The sequence below is a fragment of the Brassica napus genome, chromosome C5 (assembly GCF_020379485.1).
Source record: "Brassica napus cultivar Da-Ae chromosome C5, Da-Ae, whole genome shotgun sequence".
Taxonomy (NCBI): domain Eukaryota; kingdom Viridiplantae; phylum Streptophyta; class Magnoliopsida; order Brassicales; family Brassicaceae; genus Brassica; species Brassica napus.
Genome location: NC_063448.1, coordinates 54,107,816 through 54,127,516, shown reverse-complemented (window position 1 = coordinate 54,127,516; position 19,701 = coordinate 54,107,816). Strand labels below are relative to the sequence as shown.

At 33.5% G+C, this 19,701-nt stretch overlaps 4 protein-coding genes across 9 annotated transcripts; 1 reads left to right on the top strand and 3 right to left on the bottom strand.

The window, feature by feature from the left end:
* Nucleotides 1–3,078: 3,078 nt before the first annotated feature.
* LOC125587358 (F-box protein At5g65850-like) lies at nt 3,079–4,254 on the bottom strand. Its single transcript, XM_048757625.1, has 4 exons — nt 3,813–4,254; nt 3,669–3,693; nt 3,468–3,585; nt 3,079–3,378 (listed from the first exon to the last, which is right to left on the bottom strand). The coding sequence occupies exons 1-4, from the start codon at nt 4,252–4,254 to the stop codon at nt 3,079–3,081; spliced, it is 885 nt and encodes a 294-aa protein (XP_048613582.1).
* Nucleotides 4,255–5,404: 1,150 nt separating this feature from the next.
* On the bottom strand, nt 5,405–8,824 carry LOC106399115 (guanylate kinase 3, chloroplastic-like). 4 transcript variants are annotated; one of them, XM_048759413.1, is made up of 7 exons: nt 7,848–8,824; nt 7,284–7,741; nt 6,973–7,111; nt 6,552–6,904; nt 6,396–6,468; nt 6,173–6,299; nt 5,405–5,727 (listed from the first exon to the last, which is right to left on the bottom strand). In XM_048759413.1, exon 1 carries the CDS (start codon nt 8,685–8,687, stop codon nt 7,851–7,853), a length of 837 nt encoding a protein of 278 aa, XP_048615370.1. In that variant the 5' UTR covers nt 8,688–8,824; the 3' UTR covers nt 5,405–5,727; nt 6,173–6,299; nt 6,396–6,468; nt 6,552–6,904; nt 6,973–7,111; nt 7,284–7,741; nt 7,848–7,850. The 4 variants fall into 4 exon arrangements, with proteins under 4 accessions (XP_048615370.1, XP_048615368.1, XP_048615369.1 ...); XM_048759411.1 differs by having other exon boundaries at nt 7,662–7,741; nt 7,848–8,789; XM_048759412.1 differs by having other exon boundaries at nt 6,552–6,885; nt 7,662–7,741; nt 7,848–8,789.
* Nucleotides 8,825–9,120: 296 nt separating this feature from the next.
* Nucleotides 9,121–11,508, top strand: LOC106400930 (BTB/POZ and MATH domain-containing protein 2-like). 3 transcript variants are annotated; one of them, XM_013841334.3, is made up of 4 exons: nt 9,121–9,849; nt 9,926–10,274; nt 10,746–11,022; nt 11,103–11,508. In XM_013841334.3, exons 1-4 carry the CDS (start codon nt 9,467–9,469, stop codon nt 11,282–11,284), a joined length of 1,191 nt encoding a protein of 396 aa, XP_013696788.2. In that variant the 5' UTR covers nt 9,121–9,466; the 3' UTR covers nt 11,285–11,508. The 3 variants fall into 3 exon arrangements, with proteins under 3 accessions (XP_013696788.2, XP_022559310.2, XP_048615365.1); XM_022703589.2 differs by lacking the exon at nt 11,103–11,508 and adding an exon at nt 10,434–10,520 and having other exon boundaries at nt 9,133–9,849; XM_048759408.1 differs by lacking the exon at nt 11,103–11,508 and having other exon boundaries at nt 9,133–9,849; nt 10,434–10,989.
* A 93-nt stretch (nt 11,509–11,601) lies between these two features.
* LOC106400929 (serine incorporator 3) lies at nt 11,602–13,609 on the bottom strand. The gene is made up of 5 exons (XM_013841333.3): nt 13,316–13,609; nt 12,893–13,129; nt 12,708–12,819; nt 12,192–12,604; nt 11,602–12,121 (listed from the first exon to the last, which is right to left on the bottom strand). Exons 1-5 carry the CDS (start codon nt 13,488–13,490, stop codon nt 11,832–11,834), a joined length of 1,227 nt encoding a protein of 408 aa, XP_013696787.1. The 5' UTR covers nt 13,491–13,609; the 3' UTR covers nt 11,602–11,831.
* Between the last annotated feature and the right edge of the window lie 6,092 nt (nt 13,610–19,701).

Below are 19,701 nucleotides of genomic sequence, written 5' to 3'. Positions count from 1 at the left end.
TCTCTTTCTTGGTACATGAGCATCGTTTTATTTTTTTGTCAATTAATTTAATAAAACTTCATAATACTCCCTAAATTGGTGGACTAACCACTATAAAATCGTTATTCTCTAGGAAAACGGACACAACAAAGGTTCCAAATCTCTTTGACATTCATCATATGTTAGTGAAGGATGCAACTATGCATTAAAACAGTATTTTCATATTTTTGAATTTTTCTCAAAATCTATGTGTTAACTAACCCCTACGAAAATATTGAGTTTTTTCTGTAAATGTTCTATATACTGAAACCTATGATCTTTAGTGTTGTTTTAAAATTTCTGAACACATTCTACATTTGTATTAATGTATATTAAACTTTCTTTCATGGTACATGGGCGTCGTTTTAATTTTTTTCAATTAATTTAGTATAACTTCATAATACTCCCTTAATTGGTAGACTAACCACTATAAAATAACTATTCTTTAAGCAAAACGGAGACAACAAAAGTTCCAAACTTCTTTGACCTTCATCATATATTAGTGAAAGATGTAACTATCCATTAAAACAGTATTTTCATATTTTTGAATTTTTCTCAAAATCTATGTCTTAACCCCCTACGAAAATATTCAATTGTTTCGGTAAATGCTCTATATTCTCTAGAAAAAACGGAGTCAACAAAGGTTCCAAACCTCTTTGACCTTCATCATATGTTAGTGAAAGATTCAACTATGCATTAAAAAAGTATTTTCATATTTTTGATTTTTTTTTTTCAAAATCTATGTGTTAGTCCGTACGAAAATATTGATTTTTTTGGTAAATGTTCTATATACTTGGAGCCTATGATCTTTAGTGTTGTTTTAAAATTTCTAAACACATTCTTCATTTGTAATAATGTATATTAAACTCTCTTTCATGGTACATGGATATCATTTTAATTTTTTGTCAATTAATTTAGTAAAACTTCATAAAACTCCCTAAATTGGTGGACTAACCACTATAAAATCGCTATTTTCTAGAGAAACGAAGACAACAAAAGTTCCAAACCTCTTTGACCTTCATCATATGTTATTGAAGGATGCAACTATGCCTTAAAACAGTATTTTCATATTTTTGAATTTTTCTCAAAATCTATGTGTTAACTAACCCCTTCGAAAATATTGAATTTTTCGGTAAATGCTATATACACTGAAGCCTATGATATTTAGTGTTGTTTTAAAATTTCTGAACACATTCTACATTTCTGTTAATGTATATTAAACTCTCTTTCATGTTACATGAGCATCGTTTTAATTTTTTTATCATTTAATTTAGTAAACCTTCATATTACTCCATAAATCGGTGGATTAACCACTATAAAATCGATATATTCTAAAAAACGGTGATAACAAAGGTTCCAAACCTCTTTGACCTTCATCATATGTTAGTAAAGGATGCAACTATGCATTAAAACAATATTTTCATATTTTTGATTTTTTTCTCAAAATCTATGTGTTAAACCCTACGAAAATATTGAATTTTTCGGTAAATACTCTATATATTGAAGCCAATGATCTTTAATGTTGTTTTAAAATTTCTAAACACATTCTACATTTGTATATTAAACTCTATTTCATGGTACATGAGCATCGTCTTAATTTTTTGTCAATTAATTTAGCAAAACTTTATAATACTCTAATAAATTGGTGGACTAACCACTATAAAATCGATATTTTCTAGAGAGACGGAGACAACAAAAGTTCCAAACCTGTTTAACATTTATCATATGTTTGCGAAAGATGCAACTTTGCACAAAAACAGTATTTTCAAAATATTGAATTTTTCGGTAAATGTTCTATATACTGAAGCATATGATCTTTATTGTTGTTTTAAAATTTCTAAACACATTCTACATTTGTATTAATGTATATTAAACTTTCTTTCATGGTACATTGGCATCGTCTTAATATTTTTTCAATTAATTTAGTCAAAATTCATAATACTCCCTAAATTGGTAGACTAACCACTATATAATTGATATTCTCTTGAAAAACGGAGATAACAAAGGTTTCAAACCTCTTTGACCTTCATCATATGTTAGTGAAGGATGCAACTATGAATTTAAACAGTATTTTCATATTTTTAAATTTTTCTCAAAATCTAGTGTTCCCTACGAAAATATTGAATTTTTCGGTAAATGCTTTATATATTGAAGCCTATGATCTTTAGTGTTGTTTTAAAATTTCTAAACACATTTTACATTTGTATTAATGTATATTAAACTCTCTTTTATGGTACATGGGCATCGAGAGATTCAACCTTATTGACTCATCTGAAATGTTAGGTTATACCAAAAAACCTTAACATGAAATTCATAATCCTGAGAAAGTGTATTATGAATTTCATGTTAAGTTTTTTTGGTATAACCTAACATTTCAGATGAGTCAATAAGGTTGAATCTCTCGAGTCACAAATGTTGCTTGACATGCTTATAATATAGCCCCCAATCATTGTAACAAAATGGATATATAATACACTAATTGAATGTTCAGATAAGTCGTCATAAATAACTGGAAATTCAAAGAGTTGACCTACGCAGCTAGAATAGTGATTATGTTATGGGGGCGGTGACCTGGCTGTGTCAAGATCAAAAGGCTTTTAAATTAGGTCATCATCCTTACCATACTGAGTTATGAAAAATCTTGAACCTTGAAGATATCAAGTACAAATAAACATGTAAAGTTAAGGCTAATTCAAAACTAACTGATACTACTATTCTCCACAATGCTCCAGAACATTTAAGCAACATGATTAATCAAATTGTGAGGATGATCATACCATAATCTATCCATGTAAAGTGTAAAGACATGATAAGATAAATCAAAACAACATTCCTTGTAAACACAGCGAGAGGATTCACCAGAATTTTCATTTGCATAAAGATACCAGAATTGAATCTTCTGTGATTAAACCGTATCAGAATATGTGCCACAGGCAATAGATACCTGCAATAAACCATCATGGAAAACATTAAAACACTACATAAAAAAACATGTGTTAATAATATCGCGCAATTCCGACAACATAAGTTCCTAAAGATACCGTACCTTCACACACACCATCAAATCCTAACAACCCTCTGGTGAACTCTAGATTTCTCCGCATCGATAATAGCTTCCACGCGGCTAACCGCATCATCAAGCCTCCCTTTCGCATTAACCACAACGTAATCAAAGCTCTTCAAATGCCTAAACTCTTCTCTCGACGTCGCCACTCTAACAAGCAACTCCTCCTGACAAGCTTTAAGACCAAGGCAAACAAAAATCTTAATACTATTCTTGATCGAGATACTGTAAAAGCCCATTAATATCATATCTTCTTTTTCCAGACAGAAAAAGTCCACAACTGTGTACTGTCCTACCTAATAATATATATAGACTAACACAACAGCAGCAGTCAACCTATGAATTTTAACTAAGAACATTCGATAAATAAACAGGAATTGCGTACCAAGGGCAATCCGCAGCTTCTTAGTGATAGACAGTCGAGGCTTTGAGACTCCGCGAATGAATACAAGAGATCCTCAAGCCTCCTTCGGTATAGTAACAACACAGTTTTCAAAGCAAGCCTGTACAGCCCATCTCACTTTCATACACGTGAACCACAAGATCAGATTAACAAAGGACAACACGGCGGATAGATTTCAATTACGATGTGCCAGTGTACATAGCTAAGTCTAATATCAAAGTAAAACAATTTGTACATATAGTCAGAGAGTGTAATTTGTGGATCACCAAATAATAGTGTGATACAACACTTTGGGTAGAGTAAAGGATTGTCTAGTGCTAGGGTTACATATCACAGTCACACGTTGTTTTTTTCTGGTAATGGTTTCACTTTCCTTTAAGATCCGATCATAGCTTATACAGAAAAATCCATTGAGAGGACTAGATATATGATGGACGCTCACATGATGATCGACGGTTATAGGAAGAGACGTATTCTCACGTGGCTGAGGTGAGGAGAAGAAGAGAAACTCACTCTCTTTTGGTAAGGCGAACAATAGCTTCGGTCGAGCCAGCGATTTGGTGAAGAACAGGTCCGTGAAGTCAGGACGGAGAAGTATCGAAGCCCAATGCTTTGATACACAACGACATCTCGCAATAGATTTTAGTGGCAACCTCGAAAATATCTCTATGGTTAGTTCGATTGGGATCATCGACGAGAACTCTTCAGCATCAAGTGGTTTGCTGATGGTTTTAGGATCCCCCGCGACGTTGCGCCGCCGTGATTCCATTGCTGGAGGGAGACGTTTGATTCTTCCTACGATCGTGAGATTGATTAATTAAAAGTTTAAAACCCATCCGACTTTATATACATGTGAAAGGTACACTTCGTGCCGTTTGGTTTGATTGAAACGACGTGTCGTTTGTCAATTTACAATACAAAACGGTGCAGCGTTTTCTGACTTTAAAATGGTTTAGAAAATATAAGTGTATTATGAATTTCATGTTAAGTTTTTTTTTTGGGTATAAGCTAACGTTGATTGGCTTTACTCTTTTCAGATGCGTCAATAAGTGTCTTGTTCGTTTGGTTGCCGCAGTTTTCGGCGTCGGTGTCAGCGTCGGCGTCGTTTGATTGTTGTTCGTTTTGCAGACGCTGACGCCGATGCTGACGCTGCCGCAAATTGTTGTTCGTTTCGAAGCCGCAGGAAGTTGACGCCGACGCCGATGCAGGAAGCAGATTTGGGTTGTTCGTTTGACTAACGCTGCGGCTATTTTCATTTATTCATATTTTATTTTTAAAAAATTGTAAAATTATATTTTAAATAAATAAAATGTAGCTTAAATATATTTACATCCATAAAAATATTATATTTACTTGGTAATATATTTTGGTCAAATAAACATGTATAACAATATTTTTTGTCTTAAATCATAAGCTAAATTAAAACAAAAATAATACTTCAAAATATTTATCACAAACAAAAGCTAAATAATACATGAAGTTGGTTGATCAAAACAAAATACATCAAGTCTTAAATAAATATCATATATAAATGATAATCAAAGTTATAAGCAAAGAAAAACCAAATCATTAACTAAAACATTCAGGGGGTGTATTGAATAGTGTTTTGGTTTTGTTTTAAAATTTTCTATTTTTCAACTAACAATTTTCTATTTTTATTGAATATGACATTTATCTAAAGTCACTTAAAATCACCTTCAATCCACAGTTATTCAATTAACAATTTACAAAAGCAAAATCAAATCCACTATTATTCAAGGATAAACAATTTTAAAAAGAAAAAGCTATGAAAAGGATTTGAAGTAAATAACATGTGAGAAGCAGCTAGATAATTTTAGATGATCATTGGTTCGAATCTATTTTTTTGTTAGATTGCAGTTGCACATCTAATAATACATGTACGTTTCATCTAAAAAATATTGGTCATAATCTATTCTTGAGATAAAAGTTTCAATTATTTTACCATAACATACACTGATACACACAAAACCAACTTAATGTTTAAAACATTCATCTCCCAGAATCAGCTATAGATCCACCCGTAAACCCTTTAAAGACAGAGAAAGAATATGACATCCCTAATTCGCTAAACCCGTCTTGGAGCCCAAGTATCATCCCACTCCCAGAAAAGTCCAAAGGAGACAAATCAGGTAACTTTGCATCTCCTCTTAGATATTATAACACTTGTCTCATACTTGGTCTAGCCCTTGGGTCCGGGTTTGAACTTGAGAGGGTCTGAGACCTGAAAAAAAAAAAATAGAAAGAATAAGCAATGAGACCTTACAACTTCACAATCAACAGACCTTTAGAACTGGCAAATGACAGTACACGTTTTGTGATTTAAAACCACTCGGAAAGAAAGCTTATCAGACAGTACAAGTTCAACGGCAGTAATCATCATAAATCCATCAACAGAAGAAAGGAAGCTTACGAAAGTAATCATTTGAGTTATCAGACACAAGTAATCATTTGAGTTACCAGACCATCACTAGCATCAATGTTTTAGAATATATCTCAGAACACAAAAGGTAGTGTGAGCTATCAGAGAAATGACATACATTTGCAATAGCAACAGTCAACAGCTAGGCATCACAGGAACCAGCATCACGAAATCAAGAAACAAATAAACAGAATCATACATCATGGAACACAGAAACAGATAACTTGTAATGGTTCTCGGATGTTACCTAGAAGTACTTGTAATGCTGTAAAACCGTGGGGCAGTTGCAGACTTTCTTTCTTTGCAACGAACTCCAACACCTTCACTATCTGGAAACAGAGAGCTTCTGTAACTTGGACGATCTGCTGCTCAAGCTGCAACAAACAATACAAGAATCATTCATGAATGAATTCAAAAGAAAAAAAACTATTGTTTCTTTCACAGTTTCTAATAATCCTTTTGTCACTTACATTGAACAAATCCTGAAGCTTTGCCTTCAATGACTTGTACTCAATATCCACCTGCTGCAAACATCTCACACACCTGAAACAAAGATTGTTCCCCAAATTAGTCTCAACAACAAAAACATGAACATAGCAGAAACATGAGATCCGAAATGAGCTTACCCTTATGAGAGTAACAACACTCCTTGAAGGTAACACAAATCCTCGAGAGCCAGTAGTTCTGAGAGAGTCTGAGCTTCAGAGGGTTGTCCAGAGAGGGAGAGCCTGAGAGGTCGAGCTTGAGAGGTTCGTCGAGAGGGAGAGCTGAGACGAGAGAGATGGAGAGAGGCTGAGACCAGAGAGGTCGATGAAGAGATTCGAGAGTGAGAAGAGATGGGTTTTCGTCGAGATCGAGAGAGATGGAGAGAGGGGTCGAGATCGAGAGAGATGGAGAGAGCTCAAGCACAGATCGAAGGATGCCTCAATGGAGAAGAGGCTGAGACGAGATATCCGAAGGCTGCGTCAAAAAGGTAAAGCTGCGTCTAAATCGAATTAGGGTTACGTAAATAATAAAAAACATTAAGGGTATATGTGTAAAACAAACCTCAGACGCTGACTTTTTATCGCACGACACTGATTTTTTCGGCGTCTGACGCGAGAACGCAGCGTTTAGACGCAGACGCAGTACCGGCGTCAACGAAACGAACAAGATTTTTTTAAAAGATTGACGCCGACGCAGGTACCTGCGGAAACCAAACGAACAACAGTAAGGACTACTCTCTTGAGTCACAAATGTTGCTTGACATGCTTATAATGCATTGTATCCCCACCCCCAATCATTGTGACAAAATGGATTATATATAATACTACAATATGTTCAGATAAGTCATTAATAATTGGAAATTCATGACTTACCCATGAACCAAATAATTAATGGTTAAGTACTTTGATTATGGTTTGTGGGCAGTGACTTGGCAAGTCCAGATTCCAGTACAGCTCTTGTTGTGTTAAGAGCAAAAAAGGCTTTTAAATTGGGTCATACTAACCTATATTGAACCTTGAAGACATCAAGTATACAAATTAATAGGGCCTGCCATCTTGTAAAGTTAAGGCTAAATCAATACTACTATTCTCCGCAATGCTCAAGAACATTTAAGTAACAGGATGTAACCAAATTGTGAGAATGATGATAACATAATCTATCCATGTAAAATGTAAAGATATGATAGATTAATCAACAAACAAAACCAAAAAAAAAAACAATCCTTGTAAACTCAGTGGAGGTAGTATCACCAGAATGAAAAAAAACTTTTTGTTCTGTGATGAAATCATATCTGAAGTCAGCGAGCAATACGCCACAGAGCAATGGATATCTGCAATAAACCATCATGAAAAAACATTAAAAAAACATGTGTAAATCTCGTCGCAATTCCGACAATCATAAGTTCCTAAAGATGCACACTTAAACAAGACACACACCAGTCAAATCCTGACAACCCTCTGGTGAACTCTAGACTTCTCCGCATCAATAATAGCTTCCACGCGGCTCACCGCGTCATCAAGCCTCCCTTTGGCATTCACCACAACGTAATCAAAGCTCTTCAAATGCCTAACCTCTTCCCTCGCCGTCGCCACTCTCACAAGCAACTCCTCCTGGCTCTCCGTCTTCCTATCGACCAACCTCTCCACCATCGCGACCTCGCTCTCCGCCACCAAGAACACAAACACCGCGGAGCTACCGAGTATCCTCCGCAGCGTCTGCGCTCCCTGGATGTCGACTCTGAGGACGATGTCCTCCCCTTTGGACATGGACTCGCGGATCTGCTTCTTGGGGATGCCTTTGTACTCTCCGTAGACCAAGGCGTATTCTAAGAGCTCGTCGTTCTCGACCATGGAGAGGAAGTTGTCTCTGGTGACGAAGAAGTAGTCTTTGCCGTCGACTTCGCCGGGGCGCATGGGGCGGGTAGTTGCGGTGACGACGAAGTGGAGACGTTCGCGGGATTCTCGGAGCTTGTTGATGACCGCGTCTTTGCCGACGCCGCTGGGGCCGGAGATGACGATGATGAGTTGGTTGGGAGGGGGGATGATGGGGGAGGAGGTGAAGGGGGAGCCGAGGTGGGATTCGAGAGAGCGGAGGGTTTCTTGTTTGGTCGGAGATGGGATTGGTGATGGATTGGTGTCGGACATTTTGAAGGAGGAGAAGGAGAGAGTAAGAGGAGATCGACGGAGGGAGCGAGGGAAAGGGAAAGGAGGAGACTTTATGGATTTGGGGAAGATGACGGAGGAGCGAGAGAGAGAGGAACAGAACCGGTGAAACATTAGAGGGTTAAAGGAGAAAGACTTCTTCTCGATGCTTCTTCTCTTTAGCAAAATATAATCTAGGGCTTTTACTTGTTCAATTGTCTCTTCTTTATACTCTCTGTTGTTCCATCAAGATTTAGTTTTTTTTTTAGTGTTTATACATATTTTTGACCCAAAAAAAAATGTATAAACATTTTAGAAAAATACATTAAATTACTGTAACAATTTTTGATAATTTCTAACCAACAATAATTTAATAAATTTCAATTAATTTTTTTAAAAAATTACAATTTTTCATTAGAAACACACAAAAAATGTAATTTTGTGGAACACTTTTTTTTAAACAATTTTTTTTAGAAACATCTCTTCTAATTTTAGTTTTTTTTTCTTGGTTATTTCACAAATTCTCCCTTTTTAAAAAAGCTTTTATTTCATTTTTTTTTTCTGTTTCAAGTTCATTTATATATCTTCTAACCTACCAAATGGATGTGGTGAAGTTAAACACGATAATCAATCAAAAGTCTTCCTCTTTCGCATTCCTCTCGTCGCCGTCGCGATCCGCCACGATTCAGCTCCGATTACCGGCGATTGAGTTCTGATTCCGTTAAAGCCCCCATTTCGTTTCTCGTTCTTCGCTCTCAGCTTCTCTAATTCGAGACCCTGATCTCGCCTATCATCTCCGATTACCGGCGATTATCGGCTTCATCCGAAATTCGAAGACTTGGGTCCTGCAAGGATACTTACTCCGACGAAGAAGATCGACGAAAGATTCAATTTTGCGGTCTCGGATTTGTTCGATGGACGCGATTAGGGTTTGCGCGGAGGTTCCCGGATCTTCGAAATCGACCACGGAGACCATCAACGGCTCGCACGAGTTCAAAATCAGCGGATACTCTCTGGCCAAAGGGATGGGGATAGGCAAATACGTGGCCTCCGATACCTTCACTGTCGGTGGATACTCGTGGGCGGTTTACTTCTACCCAGACGGGAAGAGTCCAGAGGATAACTCTCTCTACGTGTCTCTCTTTATAGCGCTTGCTAGCGAAGGAGCTGACGTCAGAGCTTTGTTTGAGCTGACGCTCGTTGATCAGAGCGGTAACGAAAGGCATAAAGTGCATAGCCATTTCGGTAGGACTCTCGAGAGTGGGCCTTATACTTTAAAGTACAGAGGGAGTATGTGGTGAGTGTAAAGTCTCTACCTTTGTACTGATTTGTTTATGTTTTCTTCATTGTTAATTGGTGGTTACTTGGTTTAGGGGTTACAAACGGTTTTTCAAGAGGACGCTGCTTGAGTCATCTGACTACCTCAAGGATAATTGTCTTTTGGTTCGGTGCTGTGTTGGTGTGGTGAAGTCGAGCACGGAGGGGCCGAGGAGTTATAATATCCCTGTGCCGGTTTCTGACTTGGGTTATCAGTTTGGGAAGCTTTTGGAAAGTGGGAAAGGAGCTGATGTTACTTTCCATGTTAATGGAGAGAGGTTTCTTGCTCACAGAGTGGTTCTCGCAGCTCGTTCTCCCGTTTTCAGGGCGCAGCTTTTTGGACCCTTGAGAAACAAAAACACCAAACGCATTAATATAGAAGACATTGAAGCCCCCATTTTCAAGGTCCTTCCTATTTGACTTTCTTTCTGATTCAGTTCTGTTGGTTCCTTAGAATGTGTCTTAGTAGTTTTAGTTCCAGTTGTTATAAGGTCATTATAGGAAGAGATAGCTTTTCTTTGTTCCTTGCCTTTTTCTCGGGTGAGTGATTGTGATGTGATACAGGCTATTCTGTTTGCGAGTGTACAACCCGGGACCTTTTCTCCTGGGGCGCTGCTCTTGTTCTCAAATATATAACTCACCCGGGATAAGGTTTTATCTTTCTGCTTCTCTTCTGATTTGCATGAATCTCTGTTTCTTATTACATTCCTTAGACTTACTTGACTGCAGAATCTTCAATCTTCAGATTCTAGTAATGCCTGCTTTGCATTGTAACGTTAGTCGATGTGCTGAGTTTAAGGTTGAGGGTGCAGACTGTTATGCTGATACGAAAACTCTTCTCCTTTTCCTTTTGTTATGTTGTGCTTTGGTTTGCAGATGTTCCTTCATTTTATCTACTGGGACGAATTGCCTGATATGGAATACTTAATGGGCACAGACTTGAAATGGGCGTCGACTCTCGTGGCTCAGCATCTGCTCGCGGCTGCAGACTGTTATGCTCTCGAGCGGCTTAGAACAATCTGCGAGTCAAAACTCTGCGAAGTAATCAGCATTAACACGGTTGCAACCACCTTGGCTTTGGCAGAGCAGCATCATTGTTTCCAGCTGAAAGCTGCATGCCTCGAATTCATAGCTCTGCCAGCAAATCTGAAAGGTAAAAAGCAAAACATCATCACTTTGATCATATCATCATTGAAATCTGAAACGGCCCTTTATTTGTTATTTTTTTTTTAGCTGTGATGGAAACGGATGGGTTTGATTATCTGAAGGAAAGCTGCCCGGGCTTACTAAGTGAGCTTCTGGAGTATGTGGCTAGGCTGAGTGAGCATTCTTTAGCATCGGCATGGAATCGGAAAGAGTTTTATCCTGATGGTTGTGACGTAAATGGGAGACGCGTCAAGCAGCGGTTACACTGAGGGAGAGAGACTGATGATGTTGGAGCCATTTGGTAAACAGGATTGTAGAAGAGTCCACAGAAGATTTGTGCATTTTGTCATTTGTAAAAGGATTAGTGATTGTTCTGTACGTGTTGTTCAGCAAGTAGAGTGAAATGTCCGTTTTTTGTATTTTTAGTTCTTTGGCCCCCAAAAGATTCTGTAACCAAAACCACTTCTCTCAAGGAAAAGTTCTTGCAACTTAAGTGATGAATCAAGAGCTTGGGTTGGTTCTCATTAACAGAACATAACAGTATGACAAAGCTTCCAAGAACACTACCAACATTCAAGAACAATCATAAACAGAACCATTCACTACATAAGACAAAGGTTAAAGGTTCCAAGAACACAACCAACATTCAAGGTCTTTTACTTCATGTTTTTAATTACAAGTATATAGAATATGATAAAAAAGCTACATACACTACCATTACAAGACCATACCCATTTTTAAGTTGCTAATACATAAACATATACTTACATTCACCACATTATACAAGTGTTGCCCTTTACTGACCAATATTGCAATTTAGTAGAACTCACGATCCGGAAGGATGAGCGGTGCGATGAGTGTCCAGATGTAGAGTGCAGCCGTGACCCAACCGGTGCAAATCCTGACCCAAACCGAGGTCCATCCCACGTCGATCAGAGACGCGCTCTCTGATGAGTCAGTCCATCCAGATAGAAGCATTGCCGCGTACATGCTTGCCAGCGCAAAGATTATATGGAAGAAAGAGTATGAGTAACTCACAGGCCGTGCCTCGGCTTCACCGTTCTTCTTCCCATCCTCAGGGTCTTCTAACAATGCCTCCTTCCCACCTGGACACAACGTTTCAAGCAAAACAGAAGAAACTAATGCCTAAGCGTATTGAGGAGTTTGAGGAAGTACCTGCTCTGGGAGATGATGGTGGTGAGAGGAATGTGGTGGAAGAGCCAGCTCTGAGGGCGGAGTAGAGAACAGAGAGAACTGTAGTGAGCATTCCGAGCGTTAGAGTACTAGCGGTCACTGCCTTGGATCTGTTAAGTCCATTGCACACGTAGTCGTGTGGTTCGCTAGAGAGACCCGTGTAACAGATATAAGCACAGTAAACGGATATAACCGAAGCCGGTAAAAGGCTGCCATTCACCGCAGGATGTAAGGCAACAATGGCGAAAACAAAGGCAAGGATCATCGTCATGACGATGAAGAAAACATTTAGTCCACAGTCATGACCAGACGGGTTGAACCACATGAACAGGACTCCTGAGAAGGCGTATGTGGCAAGGTAACACACGATAGATATGACAAGCAGAGCGATGTACCTACATAAAGAAAACCATTATGTCAGAAATTTATCATCGATCAAACTTCAAAAAAGGCTAAATAAAAGGATAATGGTATAAACACAGGGCAGGTTGAAGATACCATTTCCTTTCATCCTTCTCGACCCAAGAATCATTCCAGCTATGTGTAGCATCTAACAACAAGACCACTTGAACCAACAGAAATGCTCCAGCACCAAACTTTGATAAGATTCCTGAAAGAATGTATAAGCACTGAGATTAACCGCATATATGGCCTTTCTCTCTATATATAAACAAAAGACTTACCATAAACTGAGATGATAACATTTGGGACAAAGAACATGAGGACAACAAGAAGAAACCAGACAATCATCTTCACAGGCCATCCACCATGATGCCACGAGTCACGCCTATCGTTCTGGTCTTTCACACCAATCATGATCAAAGCGTAAATCGCAAAGAAGAGGAAGTTCCCAAAGCTCACGCGAAGAACCGCTTGCTGCTGATACCATTCTTTAGTATATGAATCCGAAGTGTTTATCCCTGCCCAAAAACAGAGATTCACATATCAACCTGTTGCAGCTACAAAGAAACGAAATTTCTAGAAACAGAGAAACCCTAATTTCGAAATTGATGGTTTCAATTCCAAATCATCGAGTCTCTCTTAAGCTAAAAGGAGGCTACTTTCTACAAACCCAGATGGAGAATTGAAAGGATCAGAGAGCGTACAAGGGAATTTCTCGAGGAGCGGAGCGGCGGTCTCGCGGAGAATCCAAGAGACGACAAGGGAGGCACCGAAGAGGCCACAATAAGCGATCCTCGCCGATTTCCTCGAGATCCCGGAAGCCACCGACGAGCACAACCCACACGTCGCCGACGCACAGCAACAAGCTAAGCACGACATAGTTTGATTTCCGAGGATTTATTTTTTTGTTTGTGATTTGACTATCTTCTTCCTCTGTTCTGTTGCTTGTGTGCCCAAAGGAAGAAGAGATGAAAAGTTTCTGGAAATTACATAATCAGACACTAACAAATGAAAGGATCAATTTAATCCATTTTCCCATAAACTTCATGTGCACGGTTTGACGAACCGGGATATTAGGATTGAATCGGTTTGATAAGACCGAGATCAAACCCAAAACCCGGAAATTAACGAAATTGGTTTGGTATATGAACTTTAAAAAATTTAGAGATTTTATAGTTACTAGGTAATTTTTCTGTGCTCATGCACGGGTATAAATATTTATAAAATAAATATATTATAATAATTGATTGTTATTTATTTTTAATTTTAAATTAATTTATAATTTGTATGCATAATTTATATTGATAATATTATATTACTTTAATTAGACATATGATTTTAGATATGTTATATCTATTAGGTTTTATTATTTTTACAGTCAATTTAGTTATCATTTGAGTATATTAGATTGCATATTTTTTTCTAAATTCAACTATAATTATTTTTTATTTTAAATATATTAAAATTGTGATTTTTCTTATTTGCATTTACGTTGGTTGTTATTTTAGATATGTAAATATATTTAAGGAAGATTATGTATAACTTAAGATATATTGTACTTAGAATGAAATATAAAATAAACTAAAGTGTTTGATTCCAAATTACGTAAATTAATATAACGATAATATTCTACAGTCTCATGCATATATATAAATTTTACAAAAGAACTAAATTATAACAGTTAGTTAAATTTCTATTTTCATTTGTTAATATGTTTTGAGTCATCCTATAATTTACATTTATAAAATAAATTATTATTATAAAATTATATATATATTATTATTGTAGTTAAATCTATGATTTTGTAAGTTGGATTGGTCGAGTCACTCATATTGTGAGTATATTGAATTATATATATTTTTTCAAATTCAAACTGAAGTATAATTATTTTATTATAATTAAGTAAACCAAATTAATTTTATGTATCATTTAAATGTGCATGTAGTTTCATAATATTTATCAAGTTATATGCTGATTCTTTTTAAAAAAAATATCAGAAAATAAAACGATGATCAATATGAAGTTACATACATAAGTAACAAATATATTTGGAAGTTCGTGAACACATATTAATATTTAAAATAATTAGAATATTTTATAAATTCTAAATAATTTTATGCCTTAAATTTATTAAACGGTAAACATAAATTAATTTTAAATAATTGAAAAATGAGGATTCAGATTTGCTTTGGTATTTTAATTATAGTCATATTAAGTTCCACAAACATAAAAGCATAAAATTTAAAAGTAAATTTAATATTATGAAAACAAATAATTTTAATAATTATAAAATATAATATATCTACCTTGTTAAAGTATATAGTGTTGTGTTATTTTAAGATCAAAAGATGTTTATTGTTAATTTTTTTTTTAATATCTCCTAAAATAAGCATTTTAAAAAAATTGTGTGATTGTATTTTAAAAATCATATTATATAAGTAAAATATAATTTATAGATTTCTTTTTGCTGTAATTGAAAGATATTATAGTCAACTAAATATGTGAAAAATAAATAAAACATTTCAATAATAATAATTATAAACTATTGTTTTGTCAATTAAACATATATCAGTTTATGTTACTTAATTATTTTATGTAATCATCTAAGAAAATAGATAGATATATAAAAATTATTTCTATTACTTTGAAAATATATATTTTTGTATTGTTTAAAATTATGTTTTAAAATAAATAATATTTCTTTGAAATCACATTATATGCAAATATATATTTTCATCTAAGAAAATATAGATATAAAGAATATTTTATTACTTCAAATGTATATTTTATGTTATTGAAAAACATTTTTTAAATAGAATATTTCTATTTTGTGAACTTTCTTTTTTAATGAAATCATATTTTATATACATATATTTTCGTTTTTAAATTTGTTTTTAAACCTTTATAGATGTTTCCTTTTTTATTATATATGTTATTTGGAAAATTTAAAAAAGGAAAATATACAAGAAATTCAATAATAGTATTTAAATGTAATATTTTAATTCACTAAAGGTATCAGTGTAATCAAACCATCGTGAGAGTTAACGCGAGCGTAACACATAAGAAACTGAGTTGTCAAATAATATTATAGAGATTGGTTCTAGGTTCTTAGTACAATTCATTATTATTGGTTAGTACGTTTCTAAAACTGATTGTTATTGTTTTGCAAATTTATTAGCGTCATTGCTATTGGTTTGAGTTTTTTGTAAAATCTTTTCAAATCCATTTCATTCGAAAAGGTTTTTTTAGTTAATTCTTTAATTTTAAGTAAATGCATTGTAAATTATATTTTATTACAGAAAATTCATGCTTTAAAATCCCAGATCAGAATCTATATGTAATTATTACTAGAATATCAAAGGATGCATAAAAGTAGGAAAAAATATGTATTACCTAAACATGTTTATATATCCTAATTAGATTATTATACTAATAAACTAGGTGTTTTGACTGCACATGCGGGCATAATCATCTTACGAATATTTATTAGTTTATATTTTATTAATTCAAATTTTCTTGAAAAATTTAAATCAAACATCAAATTTTTTTTATATGACAAAGTTTCTCATCAAAAAAAATATGCTTATCATTGAGTCAATTTTTTTTAAACACTCACATATTAAAAATCTTTTAAAAATCTTTATACAGATGTTTTTTTTAATTAACATTTAATTATAATTTTTAACTTTATAATAGAAAAAATTATTTCCAAATAACAACAAAATATATATATAGCAATAAAAATAAGAATTATTTTATTTTTTTAATTTTAATTTACAATAAATCAATAATTCCACCAATGTTTAGAAAATGTGTAGGAGATCTCTTTTTTAAAAAAAATATTCATAATTTTTTCTTTATAAGTTTGTTTCTTTGTATGTTTCTCATACGACATATAATCGAGTATTTCTTTGGTATCGATCGAAAATAAACCTGAGCTTTTGTGGTAACACATATTAGCATAATTTACAATTGTTAGAAAACTTATTTTTAAACTAAATACTTAAATAAATAAAGCAAAATTTATTTAAACTAAACACTTAAATAACAATTGTTAGAAACGTATTTTTAAACTAAATAAAATTCAAAAATATGTAACTTTTTAAATAAATAAAAATATATAATCTTTGCATCACATATAAGAGAAGAATCTTTTTATATAATATTAATAAGATAATATCAAATAGTTGTGTAGAGATGACAATTATCATATTTTTCTTAAAACGGTTTATTATTTAATATATAATATTATTAAAATGTATTTCTTAAAATTATTGACTCACCTAAAATGAAATGTAATTTTTATATAATAATAAATAAAATAATATCAAATATTGTGTATCTGAAATATTGTAATGATCATGTTTCCAAAACTGTTTATTATCAAAATATATATATATGAAAACTATTGACTAGGCCTAAAATTATAGAGAAAATGACAAATCGGCAAATTCACTTATCAAATAATAGTATAGATAGATATTTTTGTTTTGACCTTTAATTGCGCAGTTAATTTGGTCAAATATAATTCTAATGTAATTACTAAGGATACAAAATATCTTTGTGTGTCTCCATGTATATATACAAACAATGGTGATGAGAAAATATTCAGCACGAACTAAACAAAACAATTCACACAAGAAAGCATAAAAGTCATTTATTAAATTTTGCATCATGAAATCTGCTACTTTGTTTGTGGTTTCTTGTGTTCTCATGTTCTTCGTGCTGCATAATACAAAAGGTAATATATATATATATATATATGTATTTTTTTTTTCGATTGGTTACTCACGTAATTAAAAAACATTGTGAAGGAAAACGTTTTATACAAACTTGTATTTATTGCATTATCAATTTCCTTATCCACCAGCTAATCGTTTGTTGTTGATATATAAAATAGTGGAGGCAAAAGATCGTGCCCCTGAAATTGTTGTCCACCTTACGAAGGGGATATGTCATGAAGATCCAACCATAGCTGCCAAGCAGAGCCGGACCTGTACATAGTGTTACGAAACATTGGGATGGGGCCCCCACTCTATGGGCCCCCACTTCTAAATTTTTTCTATATGTACATGTATGTATATTTGTATAACTAATGTGATGTATACAACGTTGATAACAGAAGTTTAGTTGTGGAGATGTCAATGGAATATTAGGTGGGCCATGGGTAGTTATCGTTTTAGTGATAATAAATCATTTTCTTCTCTCTTTTTCCTCCTGGACCAAACGTACTCAGGTAACATTTCACTAAAAAAGTTAAAAAAACTGAAAAAATTCTTGGTTTTTAGGTAGAATTCAAAATTGTAACTGATTTTAAAGTAAACACTTTCTTGTCTATTAAGATGTATAATAATCAAAATCTTTGTATTTTTTCATGGCAGTATTTCATAGATAATTTGATGTAAATTATACTTTATATAAACAAAACATATATGCTTTATTTACCACACAACCAAAGTAATTAGAATTTTGTAGAATGAATACATCATCAATATCCAACCATCTCATAGCGTATTGTGATCTTTATATATAATAATTACTTAAAAAAAATTTTTTTTAAAGAACCTGCTAATTATTTTAACTATGCAATTAAAACCAAACTAGATTTTGACCCGCACTTCGAAAGCGCGGGTTTTATGGGTTATATACGAAGTTGGATATGAGATAGTATTTTGAGTATATTGTGTATTATTATGTTATAAAGTCGTATTATATCGAATACAGAAATTTGTTTAAAATTATATAACTTATGAATAAGTTTATTCGAGATTTTTTATAAACACTCTTATGTAAGTATGAAAATTTTACCTAAATTTGATAAACGAACCAAACCAATACGAAATACATGTTGAGATTCGGGATTGGGAAAAAGTACCTATTAGATTTTTTTGAACCTGCGGGTCTCTGTTGGACTCCGAGTACCCAAAGTACCTAGAATGTTTTGTTCATATTATGTATATTTGAGTAATTCATATATGTTCTCAGTATAAAAATATTATTGTAAATTTTGGATTCGCGTTTTCTGCTATAGTTTCAGGTTTTGGATAAAATTTCAAATTTTAAAAAGATATTTAAAATATTGGATATTTTTGGTTCTTGGGTAAGATTTTGGTCTTTTAGATATTTAGTTATTTTTGATATTTGTTTGATTTTGGGTATTTTTCGTGTTTTGATTTTTTTGGCTTTTCGGATTCTTTAGATCTTTTTGTTCTAAATACTTGAACCAAGCTAGGCTCATTACATAGACAAATTACATAGTAAATTTACAGATACTTGAATTATTGATTCAAACTGACCCGATCTGTACAAAAAAAAAATTCAAATACCTAGTTGGATATAAATACCCAAGACCCAAAGAATTTGGACCTGAAAGAAACCGATTTATATTTGACCCGAACCCGAATGCCCAAATCTAACCTTTCATTATATTTTTGTGCATTTTATAAAAGTTACATTTCTTCAGTTGGTGAAACTTAAGATTTATTTGAGAAGTTTTTGGCTAATTTAATAGTATAGATTTGTAGGTTTTTTGTTGAGCAGTAAAAAAAAAATTTGTTGGGTTTTTGATAATTTCAAACTTACCTTAAATACTAAATTGTTATTTATCAATAAAAGAAAATTAGCATAATATATAATTTTTAAACCTATCTTAATTATGAAGTTAATGAGACATATTTAGAGAAGAGTATAATAAAGTGTACGTGATATTATATTTTCGTGAACCAAATTTATGTGGTCGTATATATATATGGTATAATCTTTTCGTTTACAAAAAGATATGAGTCTAATAAATAAAAGTTTTGACTAAATGATTGTTAGAAAAATTTAGGGTAATATATTGTTTGTCCAATTCAAAGCAATACCAAAATATTATTATTTAATGAAAGGTTCTAACAATCTTTTTAAGTAGATTTATTTAAACTCTTTCCCTTTTAATAACATTGATTATTTTTAACACGTGGAAGATGATTGTTAGGCACAAATAAACCCAAGAAAAAATCTGTTGGATTAGAGTGCGAACTGGTTTCTGGTTTTCTATATTTCGATTTTCGGCTTTAGAATCAAGTTTTCTTATGTTCCGGCTTGAAAA